This window comes from Zonotrichia albicollis, chromosome 31 (assembly GCF_047830755.1).
Source record: "Zonotrichia albicollis isolate bZonAlb1 chromosome 31, bZonAlb1.hap1, whole genome shotgun sequence".
Taxonomy (NCBI): domain Eukaryota; kingdom Metazoa; phylum Chordata; class Aves; order Passeriformes; family Passerellidae; genus Zonotrichia; species Zonotrichia albicollis.
Window position 1 is genome coordinate 4249402 of NC_133849.1, and position 17229 is coordinate 4266630.

Consider the following 17229-nt stretch of genomic DNA (forward strand, 5'->3'; position numbering starts at 1 on the left):
GATGATGATGATAATGATGATTATGATTATTACTATATTAATTAATTTGGAAATTAAGGGGTTCTCAGGCAATCATGCGGGAGTAGAAATAACAGTTCTTTATTACGAAAAAATAAAAATACAAATAAAGTAGTACAAACAAAAAAAACCAGTGACACAGTCAGAACCCTCTAGAAATCCAGTGAAAAAGGCTGATCCTCTGGGAATCCAGTGGGCAAATATTTATCCTCAGGGAATCCAGTAGGAAAAGGTGGACAATCTGGGAATCCAGTGGAAAAAAGGTTGATCCTTTGGGAATCCAGTGGGAAAAGCTTGATCCCCTAGGAATCCAGTGGAGAATGAGGGTGATCCTTTGGAATCCAGTGGGAAAAGGGCTGACCCTTTGGGAATCCATTTTTTACCCCCCAAAGACAGGGCAAAGGCAGAGCTGTGGAGTTTTTACAGGGTATCCCAAGGGGGGAGCTGGGGTTTGGGTCAGGGGAGGAGTTCTTAGCAACACAAGGGTGAGATCAAATTTCTGCCTCTTAGTAACAGCAGCACTCCACACAGAACGTGTCCCCAAATCCTAAATTTCCTCTAAAAAAACTGAGAAATGATGCAACATCAGATATATTCGATGAATTTCCTTCATTTAACCCAGTTTTGGGTGTTTATAAGGATAAAGGTGAAGCAGAGGAAAATTAAGGCCAAACCAAAAGGAGAAGCAGCCAGGTGTGTTCCCAACATGGATCACAGGGAATGTGAGTGACCAGGGCTGTGCCCAAAGTGCCTCCTCCAGTGGGGGATGGAGCCGGAGCAGCACACGAAACTCTGCCCGCACTCGGGGCACTCGCAGGGCTTCCCTTAGTGGTGCCTCCGTTGGTGTTGGGTCAAGCTAGAGCTCTGTGAGAAGCTCTTCCCACACTGGGGACACTTGTAGGGCCTCTCCCCGGTGTGGATGCGCCGGTGGGTGACGAGGGTGGAATTCTGCTTGAATCCCTTCCCGCAGTCGGGGCAGCGGAAGGGCCTCTCCTCTGTGTGAATCTGATAGTGCCGGAGGAGATGGGAGCTGTTCTGAAACCTCTTCCTGCATTTATCACACTCGTAGGGCCTCTCCCCAGTGTGGATGCGCTGGTGTCTGATAAGGTGGCAGTTCTGCTTGAATCCCTTCCCGCAGTCAGGGCATTGGAAGGGCCTCTCCTCTCTGTGAATCCAATAGTGCTTGAGGAGATTGGAGCTGGTCGTAAACCTCTTCCCACACTTGGAACACTCATAGGGCCTCTCCCCAGTGTGGGTCCTCTGGTGCTTGATCAGGCTGGAGCTCACACTGAAGCTCTTCCCACACTCCCCACACTCGTAGGGCCTCTCCCCAGTGTGGATCCTCTGGTGCCTGATCAGGTTGGAGTTCCACCTGAAGCTCTTCCCACACTCCTCGCACATGTGGGGCTTCTCCCCATCATGGAGCTGCTCATGGAGCACCAGCTCCGAGCTCTGGCTCCGTCTCCGGCCGCCTTCCCGGCCCAGGCTGGCTCTTTCCCCCTCAGATCCCCGCCGGCTGCGTTTGCAGCCCCTCCTCGTGCAGCATCTCCGGGGCTTTTCCTCCCCGTTGGCTTCCTGCGCCGTGGAGCCGCTCAAAACGGCCTCTTCCACCAGGTTCTGCCACGGGCATTTGTCCTCCCTGCTCTCCATGCTCAGCTCCTGCTCTGGGGGAGGAAGGACAAGGACAGGATGGGATTTGCCTCCGTGCCACAGGCAAGGGCAAGGAGATCCCCCAGGGCTGAGCTGCAGCCGGGGGCCATGCTGGGCTGGGAGATGGAGCAGCACAGAGGGGAAAGGGGCACTGACTTCCTCCTCACCTGCCTCAGTGTCCCGGGGCATCTTCCTCTTCCTCACAGCCTCCCTGGGGCTGGCAATGGGCAATCCTGGTTTGGGGAAAACAAGGGATGAGAGCATTTGTAGGAGCATCGGGGGGTAGGACGGTCGGGACGGACGGAGACGAGAGAGCTCTGCAGCCAGGGCGTGGAACTTGCGGTTTATTGCAAAGGGCCTGGGTGCAGGGCCCTGCTTGGAGCTGCCAGGCACAGCTCGGAGCAGGCCCGAGAGAAGAGAGGGCTAGAGAGGGTGAGAGGGTGAGAGAGTAAGAGGAAAAGAGCGTATGAGAGTAATGTTCCTGTTACAATCCAATCAATCTTCTTCTATGTTGAATATTCTATTTCTCACTAACCAATCAAGTACAAGATACAAATCCTGGAGCATTTACATACAGCCTGTAAAAGTCATTACATCACCATACTGTGTTACATTTTCAACCTTAAAAACTCCTCTTTGGACCTCTTCTGCTGAGCTAGTAAGGGCTGCTCTGACCCTTGGACCTGTCTGCAAGCAGAGGGAATTGTTTCATCAAAAGGGGATTACCTTCAGTGGGGCCACACCATTGTTTTCCAGTTGTTCACTAACTGAGGTATCTCAGAGCTTGCTTTCATTTCAATCTTCCTTACACTTTTTATGTTCACAAAATCATTTGCCAGACAATCGTATTTATAAGGCTTTTTTGTTTCATCTTCCCCAACACACATTGAGTTTGAAGGTCCCTCTCCCCAAGTCCATCTATGGAATCACCGGCCACCTGGGCTCCAGAAAAACCTCCCAAACACCCAGATTCAGCCCTGAAAAAGACTCCCAGGAGTTCCCCGTCCCTGGTTCCTCCCCTCTGGTGTTCGGGGGTTCCCCCCTGTCCCAGCTGCTGGGGGTCACGCTTGGATTGGGGGTCCCCCTTCTCCTCGGTGCCCGCCCTGCCCAGGCTGCTGGCAGTCCCAGCAATGCCAAAAGCTGCCCCCGCTTCGCTCTCCCCATTTCGGGATGCCGGGGCTGTTTGGGCTCCCGGGCTCCCTTCTCCCCTCATTCTCTGCTCTGGGTTGTGAATGAGACGAGGGCTGGTTGTCCCAGACCTGCCAAGTGAGTGCTGGAGTCTCCCACGCTGCGTTTCCAACTTTCCTCAAGGGAAGCAGCCAGTAAAGAGACACAGCGAGTGAGAAGAGGAGTGAGAGAATCCCCCGGGGTAACTGGGACTGGGTCTCAGAGAGGGGCTGGACCCCTCGGAGCAAGGGAGCAGAGGAGTTTCTGAGCCCAATCCACTAGGAAATGGGACAAAAGGGGCTCCTAAAAATTCTGCTGGACTGAGGGATGAGAGTGCCCAAGAGCATCCAGAATTAAAACCTGCTGCGTTGAAGAATTAACATTCTAAGAGCATTCACGGTTGAGCAAAATTCTGCTGGATTGAGGATATGCTCAAGAGCATCTGGGGTTGGGCAGCACAGCTGGGTTGAGGGATATCCAAGAGCACCAGGACTGGCCAGAAACACCTAAACTTGTAATAGGTGATGTGAAAGTGTAGTATATGGTAGAGATAATTCATGCTATTAATGTATAAAATATTGTAAACTCCACACTAAGTCTCTTGACCATCCTGGCCAGGAGCAGTGTTATATTCATATACATCTAGTTCCTGGACTTGGTTGAGACAAACATCGGGGTTTTTAATGAAAGAACAGAAGCTTCCAGGGCGATAATCGCTGCCTTCCCCGGGTCACCAGGTCCACCCAAGAGTGATTAACGCCTCGACATTACAGCCACCACAATGATCCACAGCCCCACCCTGATGCATGTGAATGCTGACTTCCCCAGAGTCTACTGACAACATCAGACACCGGGACTGAGTCATTGTCCACCTCTGCACAGGTAAAGCCAAGGTTATGCATGGGAAGAGACACAAAGAACATTCGGTCATCTCTGCCTCGAGCAGAATAAACTGTAAAAGAACTCGCTGTGTCAGGCAGCATTTGTGAACAGGGGGAGACTCTGACATTCGCAGGTCAGATCCGTGTTCACCCAGCACCGAACCCGGGCTCGACGCTCACCCTTGGCTGTGCTGGTTTTGACAACCGAACTTCAGTCTCACAGACAAATTAAAAAAACTTTGCTAAATTTTCCTATAAGTTTGGCTCTCGATTTGATAATTTATAACAAAAGGTACCTTATTGTTGTCTTGTTGTGTGTGAGAGTGAGTCACACACAAAATCAGCCTCAGCTTCCCGGGCGGGTGGGAAGGGGGGCTGTGGAAAGAGGAGTGTGTGACCCACAAATAAGCCATTGTTCTCCTGGCGTGTGGGGGCTGTGGCATAAGGTACAGGTGACCTGCAAACGGGCCATTGTCCCCAGGGCCTGTGAGGGGGCCGTGGCTAAAGAGTGTGAGTGACACACAAATCAGCCCCACAGGGGAACGGCACCGGAGGCAGCAGAGTCAGGGCCCTCCCAGGAGGCCCGGAGATACTGAGACCCAGAGGCCACCCCAAGGCCAGGGGGGGCCACAGGGACCCGCGATTCTCTGTCAACAGGGATCCACTCTGTGTCCTGAGGGCGGGAAAGAATGTGTAGAAGTGAGTGAGAAATAAAAGTGAGTGAATGTAGACGGATGAAAGTACAGGTAATATAGATTCTGTATTTTAACCTTCACTATATCTCCTTGGAGGGAGGTGTATTGGACTGAAAGTAGTGTGAGGAAAAACTTTTATTTTTGTGTGTGTAGTTGAAAGAAAAGTGGTATTCAGGTTGTTAGTGAAAGTGAAAAACAGAGGCAGAAGATGAATAGATAAGATCATGAAAAATGAGAAAGAAAACCAGTAAGTTGGATACAGGGAAAAAAATGAAAAATAAAACAGTCATTTGGGAGTTATGTTACCTAACAGAGATACAAGCCCTTGCAAAAGGAGAAAATACAGGGTATGTAGTAGTTGATGGGGAAAACATGCAAACTACAGAAAAACGGAAATTAACCTTAAACTAGTAAGCTCAAACTTGTGAATTATATACTTTAAAAAGAGCACTAGAATGTTTAACACAAAATAAAGGAACTATATATACTGATTCAAGGTATGCCTTTAGAGTAGTACATACGTGCAAAAAATTTGGAAAGGAAAAAGATTACTTAATTCAAGAAGAAAAGGACTAGTACATGAGGAACGTACTTTAGAGGTTTCAGAGTCATTAAAATAACCTAAAAGAGGTAGCTATAGTACATGTTAAGGAACCCCAGAACAGAAAGACCCCAGAAAGAAGAGGAAATAATTTGGCAGATCACAAAGCTAAGGATGCAGCAGAAAATGGAGATAAAAGAGTTATGTTAATATTAACTCCAAACCAGGAAAAACTGGAAATTCCAAAGTTTAGGGAAGCTGAGAAAAAAGAATTAAACAAGACAGGAAGTGAACAAGATAAATCAGGGAAATGGAAACTTCTTGATAGAAGATAATTTCTAAATAAAATGTGCTTCTAGGAAAATATTAGAAGACATGCATCAGAAAACCCACTGAGGCACTCAAGCTTTGTGCAATCATTTTTTAAGGAACTATGGGTGCACTGGGATTCTCAGAGTAGCCAAGCAAGTAAATGAAAGATGCTTAATTTGCCAAAGGATAAATAAAAAGGTGATGAGAAAAACAACATTAGGAGGTCGTGAGTTAGCTCGGTAGCCATTTCAATGTATCCAAGCAGAAGTTTGGATTTGTTAGGTCCTGTGTTTTTTTGTAAAAAATAAAACCCATTTAATCTAGAAGAAAGAGAATATGCCATGTTAGACAGGAGATTTCAGGAGAATAAAAATCTTTAAAGTATCAGAAAGCTCCGAGAAGAAAACAAGAAAAGAAAAAGGGGAAATGAAAGGGAAGGCAACAAGAGCAAAACTCAGAAAGAGAGCGGGATCCTCTGCAGGTCTTGCCCCCTCCGTTCGCGGCCCAGGCGCCTGTCCCGGGTCCCGGCTCGCTGCCCGCCTCAGCTCCGCCTGCCCCGCTTTCCATCCCAGGTGCGGCCTCACTGCCCAGGGCAGCTCCACCTGCCCCGGCGCTCTCGCTCAATTTGTGTGCCCTGCTCCCACTGCCTGGCCCGCGGCCGCTCTGCCGCCCATGCTGGGCAAGATGGGGGTTGCTCTGTCCTGCCGCCTGCTCCGAGCTCACCGCGCCCACCGCACCCAGGGGGGGTCCCAGCCATCCCATCCCCGCCTGCCCTGCCCGTGCCACCTGCGCTGGGCACCGCCGCTGCTGCCGGGCTCTCCCACCTGCCTTTGCTCTGCCGGGAGCTGCCGGATCAGCCGCCATCAGCCATGGGGGGGCTGCCCACGCTGCGCCTCGGGCTCCACGGGAACATCCCCCTCTGCCGATTCCGGCAGCAGACCCTGCCCGCACTCCCACGGAGCCTCGGCGGGATATCCTCTTCTGACCCCGTCCTGCTCTGAGTTACGTCCCCTTCGGTAACCACAGCTGTGGCTGTTCAGGGAAACTCTCTCTCTCTCTACAGGAATCACCTTATCAAAACACTAGGAGCTCAGTTAAAAGACAGCCCTCTCCAAATTCTTTGCCAAAACACGGGAGAAAGGCCATAGAAGGGAAAAAAGTGAAAGAGTTAGATGAAGGGATTGCTCTATTTCCGTTCAGAGGTTCCCATGGGAGGGATGCGCTGCCCCGCCCCGCGGGAGCCACCAGCGCCCCTGCCGGCCGTGCCCGGAACTGCACCCAAGGGGAAAGCGCCGCAGCCCAAAGGCCGGGACTGGCTCCGGGCTCTGTTTGCTGTCAGTGCCGCAGCTGTTGCTGTTTGTTTGCTTTATTATAGACACTAGTAAAGAACTGGTATTCCCATTCCCATATCTTTGCCTGAGAGCCCCTTCATTTCACTAGTCTAAAAATTAAGAGGGAGGAGGTTTGCATTCTCCATTCCATGAGAGGCTTTTTCTGCCTTCCCAAGCAGACACCTCTCTTGTAAAGCAAGACAAGCACCCACAGGCACTGAGGGGGCTGCAGGAGGGGCACAAGAAGGCCCTGCAGCACTTGGGCACAAAGGCACAGCAGGTAGTGCAAGAAGGGAGCAGCAAAAGGCCAAGCTGAAGGCAAAGGCCAAGCTGAAGGCAAAGGCCAGGGCACAGTTCCTACAGCCCCTGAGGGATCAACCCCAGGGCCCAAGGGGGCCCCAGCACCCAGGGCACGGCTCGGCCATAAGCACCTGGCAGAGGCATTGCCCTCCTCGGCAGGGAAGAGCCCACCCAAACAGCCCCTGGCAAGGAACCAGGGCTCCAGCTGCAGGGCACAAGGACACTGCAAGCACAGACAGCAGCACCCTCAGCACCAGCAAGTCCACCCCTTGATGGACATGGATTGGCAGGGCTGTCACAGCTCCCATCACACCAGGGACCCTCCACACTGCAGCCCTTGAGAACATTCAGGGTGGGTCTGCATTGAGAGGAGGCATTTCCTGATGGACACAGGGGCCTCTCAATCCTCTCTGAATCTTAGACCTAAAGGGGAAAATAGTAACGGAATATTTTAATTTTTGAGGGAATGAGTGGGAAAGATGAGCAGGTATGATTTCTTCAACCACTATTAGAAGCTGGAGGGGATAGGTTTGAATAACATGAATTACCTTTTCTTTCTCCTGTGATTGCAATTACCTAGGAAGGAATTTGAGAGCTGGATTTTAATACTGTAAAAGGGGATACAGACGCTAGTTCTATTCAACCTTTGTGCCAAAATCTGACAAGGCCCATGCTGAAGTGAACCCAGAAGTGTGGGCAGCCTCAGGGAAATAGGGAAAATTAGATATGGAGCCTATACAAATTACTTTAAAGAAACCAGGACAAGCAATATGCTGTTCCAAGAGAGGGAAGGAAGGGCTCACAGCCTGGTACTGAGTCCCTGTTAAAGGCAGGGCTTTTGGAGCCAAGGATGGCTCCCTACAACACTCCTATCCTGCCAGTCAACGAACTGGATGGATGGACAGGAGGAGGAATCACAGAATTTTCAAGTGCTAAAATGACGATTAACTGAGGTGGCTGGCCTGGACCTTCCACACGGGGAAAAAGAATTTGAATTATAGGTGGATGTTAAACAGGGTCATGCCAAAGGAATTCTTGAGCTAAAATGCTTCACCCAGTGGCCAGAAAGTGGCCTCATTGCAAAATTGTGCAGCCACAGCTTTCATGGGAACTGTGGCCTGAAAACTGATGACAACAGGACGATCTCCTAGAGTTCAAGTCTGGCATCAAGGTAAAGCTCTGACAACCAAAACAGCCTCTAAATGGATGAGCAAGGCTTGGTTATTACAGTATGAAACTTGTTCAGTGGCACAGGAGGATTCAGAACTGAGGACAGGGCAAGGGTTCAACGCAGCCTCCTGTTTGAACAGCCAGGAGAGGGGCTGGCAAGGAACCCAGGACTGCACTCAAGGGACACAGCTCCAGACACAGGCTGGGACAGATTGATGATGGGACATTCCCTGGCATGAGGGAGAAAATGTGTTTGTGGATGGCTCTGCAAGGGCAGCAGAAGGGAAAAGAGCTACAAGACAGGCTGTTATTAAGGAAGGGCAATCAGACACAGCGCAGGTCACCGCCCCATGCTCAGCTCAACCCGCGCAGCTCTGGGTGCTTGTGAGAGCCTGGCACTGGAATGCCCTGAGCAGGAAGGCTTCAATATCTTCTGCTGACACCATGGCACCTAACAGGGGGGCAAAAGCAATTCTCACTGCTTCAGCAACCACTGGAGCAGATATCAAGGCACATTCTCCCACAGCAAGCTGGGCTGGCACACAGCCTGCCCTGGCACTTTGCTGCTGCCAACACCCAGCCAGGACATCGGCTCCTGCCTAAGGAGTGCAAAGCAGCACCACTGGTGGCCAAGGGGCCCATGCCAAGTGTCCCTGAGGCCAGAAACAGCCGCCAGCACAGCTCAACACGGGGGGACCCCTCAGCCTGGCCTCAAGGGCTCTGAAGCCCCGGAGATTTGCACTTCCCACCTGCAGCAGGAGGATGGGAGGCTGCCCCTGAGCCTGCCCTGAAGGCAACGCAGCAGCAGCCAGGGCTCCACAGCGGGCCAAGCCCCTGCGCCTGCCCACAGATCCTCGCCTGGAATCCTCTGCAATCCTGGCCACCCTCCTCTGCCATCTCCAGCCACTGGGGCCAAGCCTTGCTGCCACTGCTGCAGCTTCAGCGCTGCCTGGGCCTGCTCTGCCACAGCTGCTGGGGAACACCAGGGCACAATTCCACTCTGGGGCTCACTCACACCCACACTCTGGGCTGCCTGCCATTGCACTGCTGCAAAATGTACCGAGTTTGGTTCTTTTAAACCTTATTTCTCTGCTCAGGCTTGGTTTGTCTGTGCCTTGGGGAAATGAATTTTTAAGGTTGTATTTAAGGGATGTTACACCACTCAATGGAGATGAGTTTAACATCCCAACAGACTGGGAACAGCTCAAAAGACACCCACAGAGATAACGACCAGCAACAAAACATCAACATTGCCCAGCAGCAGGAAGTGAAGCTCCATTCCAGGCACCCTGCAGAGGAGCTTTAGAAATGCAAATGAACACTGCTGGGCAAAGTGTGGACAATGCACCTGGGTCTCTTGCCCGGGGCAGGAATTGGCCTGATTCCCTCTGCCCCTCACCCCAAGCTCTGCCTGCTGGCACTGATGGAATTTGCACAGCTCAAGGCAGAGCCCAGGGGGAGGATATCTGACCCTGCAACACAAACGGGTGAAGCTGCAAAGGGAAACAGCACATGGAGAATGTTGGGAAAACTTCACTTTAAATAATTGGGGGGAATCATCCCTCTGCCCACTCCAACGTGCTGTCACTGTCTGTGTTATATAGGGTATATTAGAGCAGTGGGGGTTTTTTGCTACCAAAAATTCAGGGAAATCAGTTGGGAATCCAAGGACTTGATTATTTATTAAGAGAAAAGCAGACAACTGATGCAGCCCTGGCTGGAGAGAGCAGCCAAAAAGGGGGAAAAGATGACCGGCCAGGAAAACAAATCCTACAAGACCATCGACCAGGCCCTGGGAACCCGAACCAATTCATATCAGGAGCCACAGAACCCATTTCTCATTCCAATTGCATCATTAGATTACAAGCTGCCCTCGCTATAATAACCAACCAGACAGCTCCAGCTCCTGACCTTCCTGCCGACCAATCCACTGAAATGAGGAACCCAACACTTAACCATGGGATGGGATCAGATCATCTGTTAGCAGAAAGAGGAGGAGTTTGTGGGCATTTGAATTATTCAAAATGCTGTTGGCAAAAAGATGCCAAAGGAAAAGTGGTGAAAAAAAAAAAACCAACAAACTGAAAACGACAGAAAAATTAAGCAGCTCATGTATTGGTCCAAACGTGGAAAGGATGGGAAGGGGACACGGTTTTGTAGCTCCCTGGCAGACCGTGGGTTAAACGAATGCTGTTTCTCCTCTGCAGTGCTACAGCAACTCTCATCTTTTTACCATGCTCCACCGCTTGAGAGTGCAGCTCATTCAGTAGGTGAGCGAGGCACCAGGGATTTGTAGATAAGGAAGTAACTGGGGGAAACCACCAGCTTCAATAAATGTTACTAATTAAAAGGGACTGCTGCTCACAGAAAGTCCCGGTGAATTCCTGAAATTCCAGAAGAACAAAGACTTAACTAAGCCGTGATTATCGGATGTTATACGAAAGTGGGGGTGCACAATAACGAGGACATGCCGTTGGCGGATCGGGAGGTCTGAACCTTCCAAGCACCTCAGCCAGTGGGCAAAGGGAGAGGGAGATGAGCCCGGGAAAATGAGGATACAAAGGAGGCTGCGAACTACAACAATGGCAGAGAGCGCACGGCAAATGCCCCATGGCCCCTCCCTCTGCTCAGCAATAAAGTCACTTTTACAGGACTCCTCTGTCTCCTCTGGGCACAGAAACCTCCGGCCACGGGAATTTCCCCGCACAGCCCCGGGCACAGGGCAGCCCCCTCTGTCCCAGCCACAGCAACCGGGCCGAGCCAGCGCTGCTCCGGCAGCGGCTCCTGCCGAGGCAGCGGCCGCAAGGAGACCGCGGGCAGCCGCTCCCGCAGCGCCCTCACGCCAGCGGCAACACGGGCCGGACACGGCACAACCAACCCGCCCGAGCCCCCTGCCGCCCCCGAGGCCCGCAGACAGCCCCGAGCCCCCGCACAACCCAGCGCGGCTCCCACCTGCGCTGCGGCCGCCTCCGAGCTCCGCCAACGCCTCACCGCGCTCCGGCCGCTGCCGGCACTCGCGGGACCGCACACACGCTCCGAGAATGGCGGCGCTTCCAGCAACCGCCGCCCTCAGCCCGCCCCCGGGGCCCTGCCCCGCCCCGCTCCCACCAATCAGCGAGCCACAATCACGACTGACGGCACCATGGCCCAATCGCAGCCAGGGGCGGGCTCTGCACACGGCACAGCCCCGCCTCACGCTCTCAGGGCCCCCCGGGCTGCGTGAGGGCACAGCCGGATAGCAGGAGGAGGGATGGAGCACGAGGAGCATGTGTTGCTGCCCGCGGATCCCGCAGTGCCCCGGGTCGGGACCAGCTCCGTGCCCCCCTCCAGTTCCACCTCCCGTTGGACGATCCGCGCTGGATAATCCCGAGTGACCCCCAGGGTCACAGCTTCCCCCCGTGTTGGGAACACTCCTGGCTGCGGGTTCCACATCTTCCCGGCCCCCCTGGGGACACCTCGATGAAGGCCGGGGGATCCCCGCTACTTTTCCTGTTTCTGCTCCTCTCCTCATCTCCCCCTTCTCTTCCTCCCGCCTCTCCCTCCCGGTTCAATCGCTCCTCCCGCTCCTCCTCCCCCCTCCTTCCCCTCATCTCTCTCTCACGTCCCCCCCTCCTTCCTCCTTCTCTTTCGTCCTCTTCCTCTTCCTCCTCCCGCTGCCCCGGGCCCAGCCCCACCCTTTGTCCCCCTCCCTTTGCCCAAATCCGTCCCATCGCCCCCCCCAAACCCCTCCCCATCACCCCCAATAAACGGCCCCGGGCCCAACTGGGAAACTTTATTGGGAGCACTGGGAACAGGCACTGGGCGGGGGCAGAGCGCCAGCGGGGCTGGGGGGACACGGGACCCCCCCAAACACAGCGGAGCGGGGACGGAGCGGGGGGTCCCGGCCGGGCCCGAGCCCACGGGGAGGGGCTGCGGCCGCCGCCGGCTCAGGAGCTCTGTGGGCAGAGAAAAGGGGGTGACACCGGGCTGGGGGCCCCGGCGGGAGCGCACACGCTCCGCCACGGGGGGGACGCCACCCCCGGCACCCGCCCTGACCTTCTTGCGCAGGGAGAAGCCGAGCCCCAGCGCCAGGAAGACGAAGCCCAAGACGAAGCCCCCAATCCCCATCAATATCTTGCTTCGGGCGGCGTCCGGCGGCATCTCTGGGGGGTCCGCAGGGCTCAACCCACCCAAAACCTCTCAGCGACACACCAAGGCGCTCCGAGCGCCCCCTCCAGGCTGATTTCCGTCCCTCCCACTCGCATCCAGCATACTCCAAACCCCCTGCCCTTTGCACCCAGCGCCCACAAACTCCCTCCCAGTCACACCCAGAGCCTCCCCAACCCCATCCCACCCTCCCCAGAATCCCCCAAACCCCTTCCCCGCCCTTGCCTAGGCCCCAGCCCCTCTCCCAGTCCCAGCCCGGCTCTCTCCAGCTCCCTCCCAGTGACTCCCAGCACAGCCCAGTGGCTCTGCCAGCGCCCCCAGGGGCTCCCCCGTACCCCAGTGCCGCCTCAGGGGCTGCTCCAGGCTGACGCGCTCCACCTGGCAGCTGTAGCTGAGCCCGCGCCAGGGGGGGGTTTCCAGCAGCACCAGCAGCTGGTAGGTCCAGTCCCCGTTGGGGACCACGTCGGTGGCCACCACGTGCTCCGAGAGCTCCTGCTGGCCCTGGAACCACCTCACCTGGATGGCAGCAGGGTAGAAATCCATCACGGAGCAGAGCAGGCGGCCGCGGCCGGGCTGGGAGCTCGAGGGGGGCACCAGCGAGATGGACACACTGGGGGACACTGGGAGAGACAGAGAGAGAGAGAGCGGGGACACACTGGGATCAGCTGGGGGGCACTGGGAGAGAGAAGGGAGGGCTGGGAATGGACTGAAATGGACTCGGAGTGACAGGGAATGGATTGGGGAATGTGGTGGGAGGGACTGTGGATGGGCTCGGATGGATTGGGAATGTGCTCGGAGGGAGTGGGAGAGACTGGGAGGGAGTTGGGTGACACAGAGAGATGGGAAGGAATGGGGGAACTGGGAGAGAGGGTGGAGTTCTAAGAGTGAACTGTGAATGAACTGGGAAGAGACTGGGAATGGACTGGGAATGGACTGGGGAGGAACTGGGCATGGTCTTGGAGGGACTGGAATGGCACTGGGAGGAACCGGGAATAAAGTGCGCGGCAGTGGGAGGCCGAGTCCGGCGCGAGGCACTCCGTGCTGCGGGTCTGCCTGGCAGCAGATGAGTCATGAACATGATACGATCTCATTGGTTGCAAAGCGTCAACTTTACGGGTCGCTGAAATGGACGCGCGGGGGGGCACCGGGAGGGACTGGGAGGATCTGGAGACCCCGGGGGTCGGCACAAGGCACAAGATTTTGAGGGGCTCCAGGGTTACTGGCAGGGCAGGCCCCGAGGGGACGCACTCTCCCTCGTGCTCACCTCGGCGCTCCGTGATGAACCGGGTAAAATTCTTGTACCAGCACCGGCAGAACCAGTCCACCGCAGTCCGTCTGTCCTCCATGAATACCGCATTGCTGTTCCAGCGCTTGGCCAACTTCTCCCCATAGCGGGTGAACCCCACAAAGTGCCCCACGTCGCTGTCGAACATTATGAACTGATCCCGGTTGTAGATGGATCTCTGGACGTACTTCACCTTCTCCATGCCGTTAATGAAGTAACACTCGGACTTTGTCATCCTCTGGAACACCCCTGAGTGTGCAGGACACAGGACAGGGGGTGCCAACCCACCACCCTCTCCCAGCATCCCCAGAGCTCCGGGCCCACCCCGGATCCCCACTCCGCACCCCCTGTGCCCCACGGCTGCCATGGGACCCTCCTGCCCGCGCTGCCCCTTCCTCTTTGCCGCCCTTCCCCCATTTCCCCTTCCACATCGTCTCCCCTCCCACCTCCGGCCGCTCCCAAAATCACTTTTGGGGTCCCATTTCCCCATTTTCCCACAAATTTCCCAATCCCCAGCCCCGTCCCGCTCAGATATGGTGTCCCACCTCCGCTTTTGCCCCTTCCCCACCCTCTCCCACCGCTCCCTCTTCTCCCCCCACACCTCAGGCCCTCCCGCTCTCCCTTAGGGGGTCCCCTCCTCCTCCCCCTCCATTCCGGGTTCCCCCCTTCTCCCCCTTCTCCCCCCCTGTCCCAGCGCCTCCCGCCTCCCGCTCACCCGAGAGCTCCGCGCCCGCAGCCGGGGGGGCTCCCAGCACCACCAGTGCCACCAGCAGGGCCCCAGCTGCCGCCCCTCGCCCCATGGCCGGGGCCGGGCAGGGAGCAGCAGCCCCAAAGCAGCCGCGCTGCGCTGGGAGCGCCAGTCCGGAGCAGGGCGGGCTCGGCAGCGCCGCGCGCTCTCATTGGCTGCCGCCGCTCGTGGGAAGCGATCGGCCACGGGCTCTGCCCGGCAACCGATGAGGCAATCCAACGTTCAGAGCTCTCATTGGCTAAGATGCCGCCTGCCTGCGCTCCCATTGGCTGAGGCCTTTCCGGGACGCTGCACCCCGGAGGGGTTTTTTTTGTCGAGGGGGAACCTTGGGGCCCTGGGCAGGTGGGAGCTCAGGTGAGCCCAGCAATGCGTGCCCAGGTGCGCGGCATCTCATGGCTGCCCGTGGTGAGCGGTGTCCCTGGCCCGATGACAGGCACCCCCAGAGCCGCTCTGTCCCTGGCCCCGCAGCCGCACAGGGACAGAAAATGGAGCCGAGGGTTCCTGCGTGGGGACAAGGACCGGGAGAGATCCCGCAGCAAATCCCACATGGTCACAACAGACCCGGCCTGGGAACACGGAGGGAATTTATTACCAACCGAATCAGCAGCACAAGGAGGAGGGGAAGAAATCTCTCCAACACCTTCCCCCTACCCAACACAGATCACCCAGAACAGGGGTCACCAGGGCTTTGCCCAACGGGGGCCCTGGGGATCATCCAGCGCGGATCCTCCCATGGGGGATGGAGCTGGAGCAGCGCACGAAGCTCTTCCCACACTCGGGACACTTGCAGGGCCTCTCCCTGGTGTGGAAGTGCTGGTGAGTGACGATCTCTGAATCCCACCTGAAGCTCTTCTGACACACCAAGAATTCCAAGGGCCCTTCCCCAGTGTGGATCTTGTGGCGCTTGCTGAGGTCGGAGGTCCCACTGAAGCTCTTCCCACATTCCCCACACTCCCAGGGCCTCTCCCCAGTGTGGATGTTCAGGTGTTCCATCAGGCTGGAGCTGGAGCTGAAACCCTTCCCACATTCCAAGCATTTGTGGGGCTTCTCCCTGCCATGAGGCTTCTCCACCAGCTCTGAGCACTGGCTGGATCTCTGGCCGCCTTCCTGGCTCAGGGGGGCTCTCTCCTCCTCACCCCTCCCTGGGCTGGGTTTGCAGCCCCTCCTCGTGAGGGATCTCTGGGGCTTTTCCTCCTCCTCCATCTGGCCACAGCTTGGGAATGACAAACCCTGGTTTGGGGGAAACCAAGGTGGGAGCGCCTTGGAGTAGAGGCTCCTCCAGGCCAGGTCCATCTCTAGAACTCAGCAGGAGTCTTGTGTCCATGAAAAGCTCCACATATCAAGATTTAGCCCGAAAAAACTCTCCCAGGAGTTCCCTATTGCTCATCTCTCCACTTTTGGGGTTCCAGAAGTTTCCTTTCCTTGGGATCATGGGGGTCCAATGGCTCCAGGGGTTCTCCATTCTCCGGCGTCCTGCTTAGGGATGATCCAGGGGCTTTTGGGGGTCCATGGGGTCCCTTCTTCCCTGATGCTCTGCTTTGAGATCCCAGGGATCCCAGGGGTCCCTCCTCTCCAGGCTCCCCCCCTTTCCAGTCTGCCGGGGCCCCCCAGCTCTGGGATCGCCCCTCTCTGCTCTCCCCACTCTGGGGGTCCCAGGGGTTCCCCTCCTCTGCTCTCCCGGGGGTCCCCAGGACCAATGACCTCCCCTGCCCATACTGGGAAATGGCCATGTGGGCCCCCAAAGATCCCCCAAGGGGCTCAGCTTTGGGCTCCTGCAAGATCCAAACCTACACACACAGAGGAAAAAAACCTCACAGAGACACCAGATGATATTTGGGGCTCAAATCCACAACCTGTGAGCTCCAAACACACCCCAATAAGAAAACCCTCTCAGGGACCCCCCGATGGATTTGGGACGAGCTCCCCCTCCCCGCTCACCTGCAGGACGAGCTGGGGGCGATGGTCCCGCGGCTGCAGCCACAGGGGACACTGGAACCTCCTGTTCCTCCTGCTCCTGCTCCTGCTCCTGCTCTTCCTGCTCCTCCTTTTCCTCTCCCCCTCCTCCTCCTCCTCCTTCCTAATCCCACCTCCTCTCCAGTTCCTGCTTTCTGTGTGTTTAGACTGGAGAACCTTGCTTGCATTTAGAACTAGAACAAAGATCCCAGATGGAACATGGCTTGCTGCTTTTAGTCCGAACTATCAGCGACTAAAGGTCACGTTTCCTTTGGTTCGGTGCCGTCCTTGTTCCTCCTCAGTGTTGAGGCTGGGCTATGGGGTGTCCTTGTTTGCTGCATTTTCCGAGTTCCTCTTGCACCCTTCGGGCCATGGGCTGTGCCCTGGGAGGGTTCTTTGTGCTCCTTTGTGACACAGGAGAACCTTCCAGGCGGTTTCTGCGTGAGCTGCTGCTGGGATGTCACAGGAACAGCGCCACGTCCCCGTGGTGTTCCCGTTGCTGTGGGACACGGAGGCCTCAGTGCCCAGAGTGGCTCTGGGCTCGCTGCCGGAGGATCCTCCTGCCCGAGGCATTCTCAGCAGCCAGCCCAGCCCTGACGGGTGTCCGTCTGTGCTTGCAGGGCTACAGGCTGCAGACGTGTGCAGCGCAGCCAAAATGATGCAGCACGTGGCTGCTGCAGTTTGCACTGTATACTCTGTGGCTTATTCAGGGTATTTTTTAACCCATTTGGCACGTAAGTCGAGGTTTTCCTTTGCTGCAGCATCTGTGGCTTTGGGCATGCTATGTGCTTTCTGTTCTTCCTCTGGAGCTGAGCTGACTTTGGAACCAAATTGCCATGAAGACACCATTGCTTTGGGAGAGCTCCTGCCAGCAGCTGCAGCTGAAAAAGGGGGTGTCTGCAGCCAGCGGGGCGTGCACGGCATCTGCAATGAGCCCTGGGGGGTTCTGTTCCCTCAAGCAGGGAGTCTGTGCCAGCAGAGCCTGGAACTCCCTCCCTTTGCTGCTCCAGCCAAGAACTGACCCAGCCCAGT

General features: G+C 55.9%; 3 protein-coding genes across 3 annotated transcripts in view; 1 reads left to right on the plus strand and 2 right to left on the minus strand.

The window, feature by feature from the left end:
• Positions 1-17229, plus strand: part of LOC141725815 (uncharacterized) — a 150169-nt gene that overhangs the window by 105412 nt on the left and 27528 nt on the right. The window lies entirely within an intron of this gene.
• On the minus strand, positions 106-11576 carry LOC141725752 (uncharacterized). The gene is made up of 3 exons (XM_074529785.1): positions 11018-11576; positions 1836-1901; positions 106-1682 (listed from the first exon to the last, which is right to left on the minus strand). The coding sequence occupies exons 1-3, from the start codon at positions 11574-11576 to the stop codon at positions 844-846; spliced, it is 1464 nt and encodes a 487-aa protein (XP_074385886.1). The 3' UTR covers positions 106-843.
• On the minus strand, positions 11992-13698 carry LOC141725753 (class II histocompatibility antigen, B-L beta chain-like). The gene is made up of 4 exons (XM_074529787.1): positions 13476-13698; positions 12547-12831; positions 12101-12207; positions 11992-12000 (listed from the first exon to the last, which is right to left on the minus strand). The coding sequence occupies exons 1-4, from the start codon at positions 13696-13698 to the stop codon at positions 11992-11994; spliced, it is 624 nt and encodes a 207-aa protein (XP_074385888.1).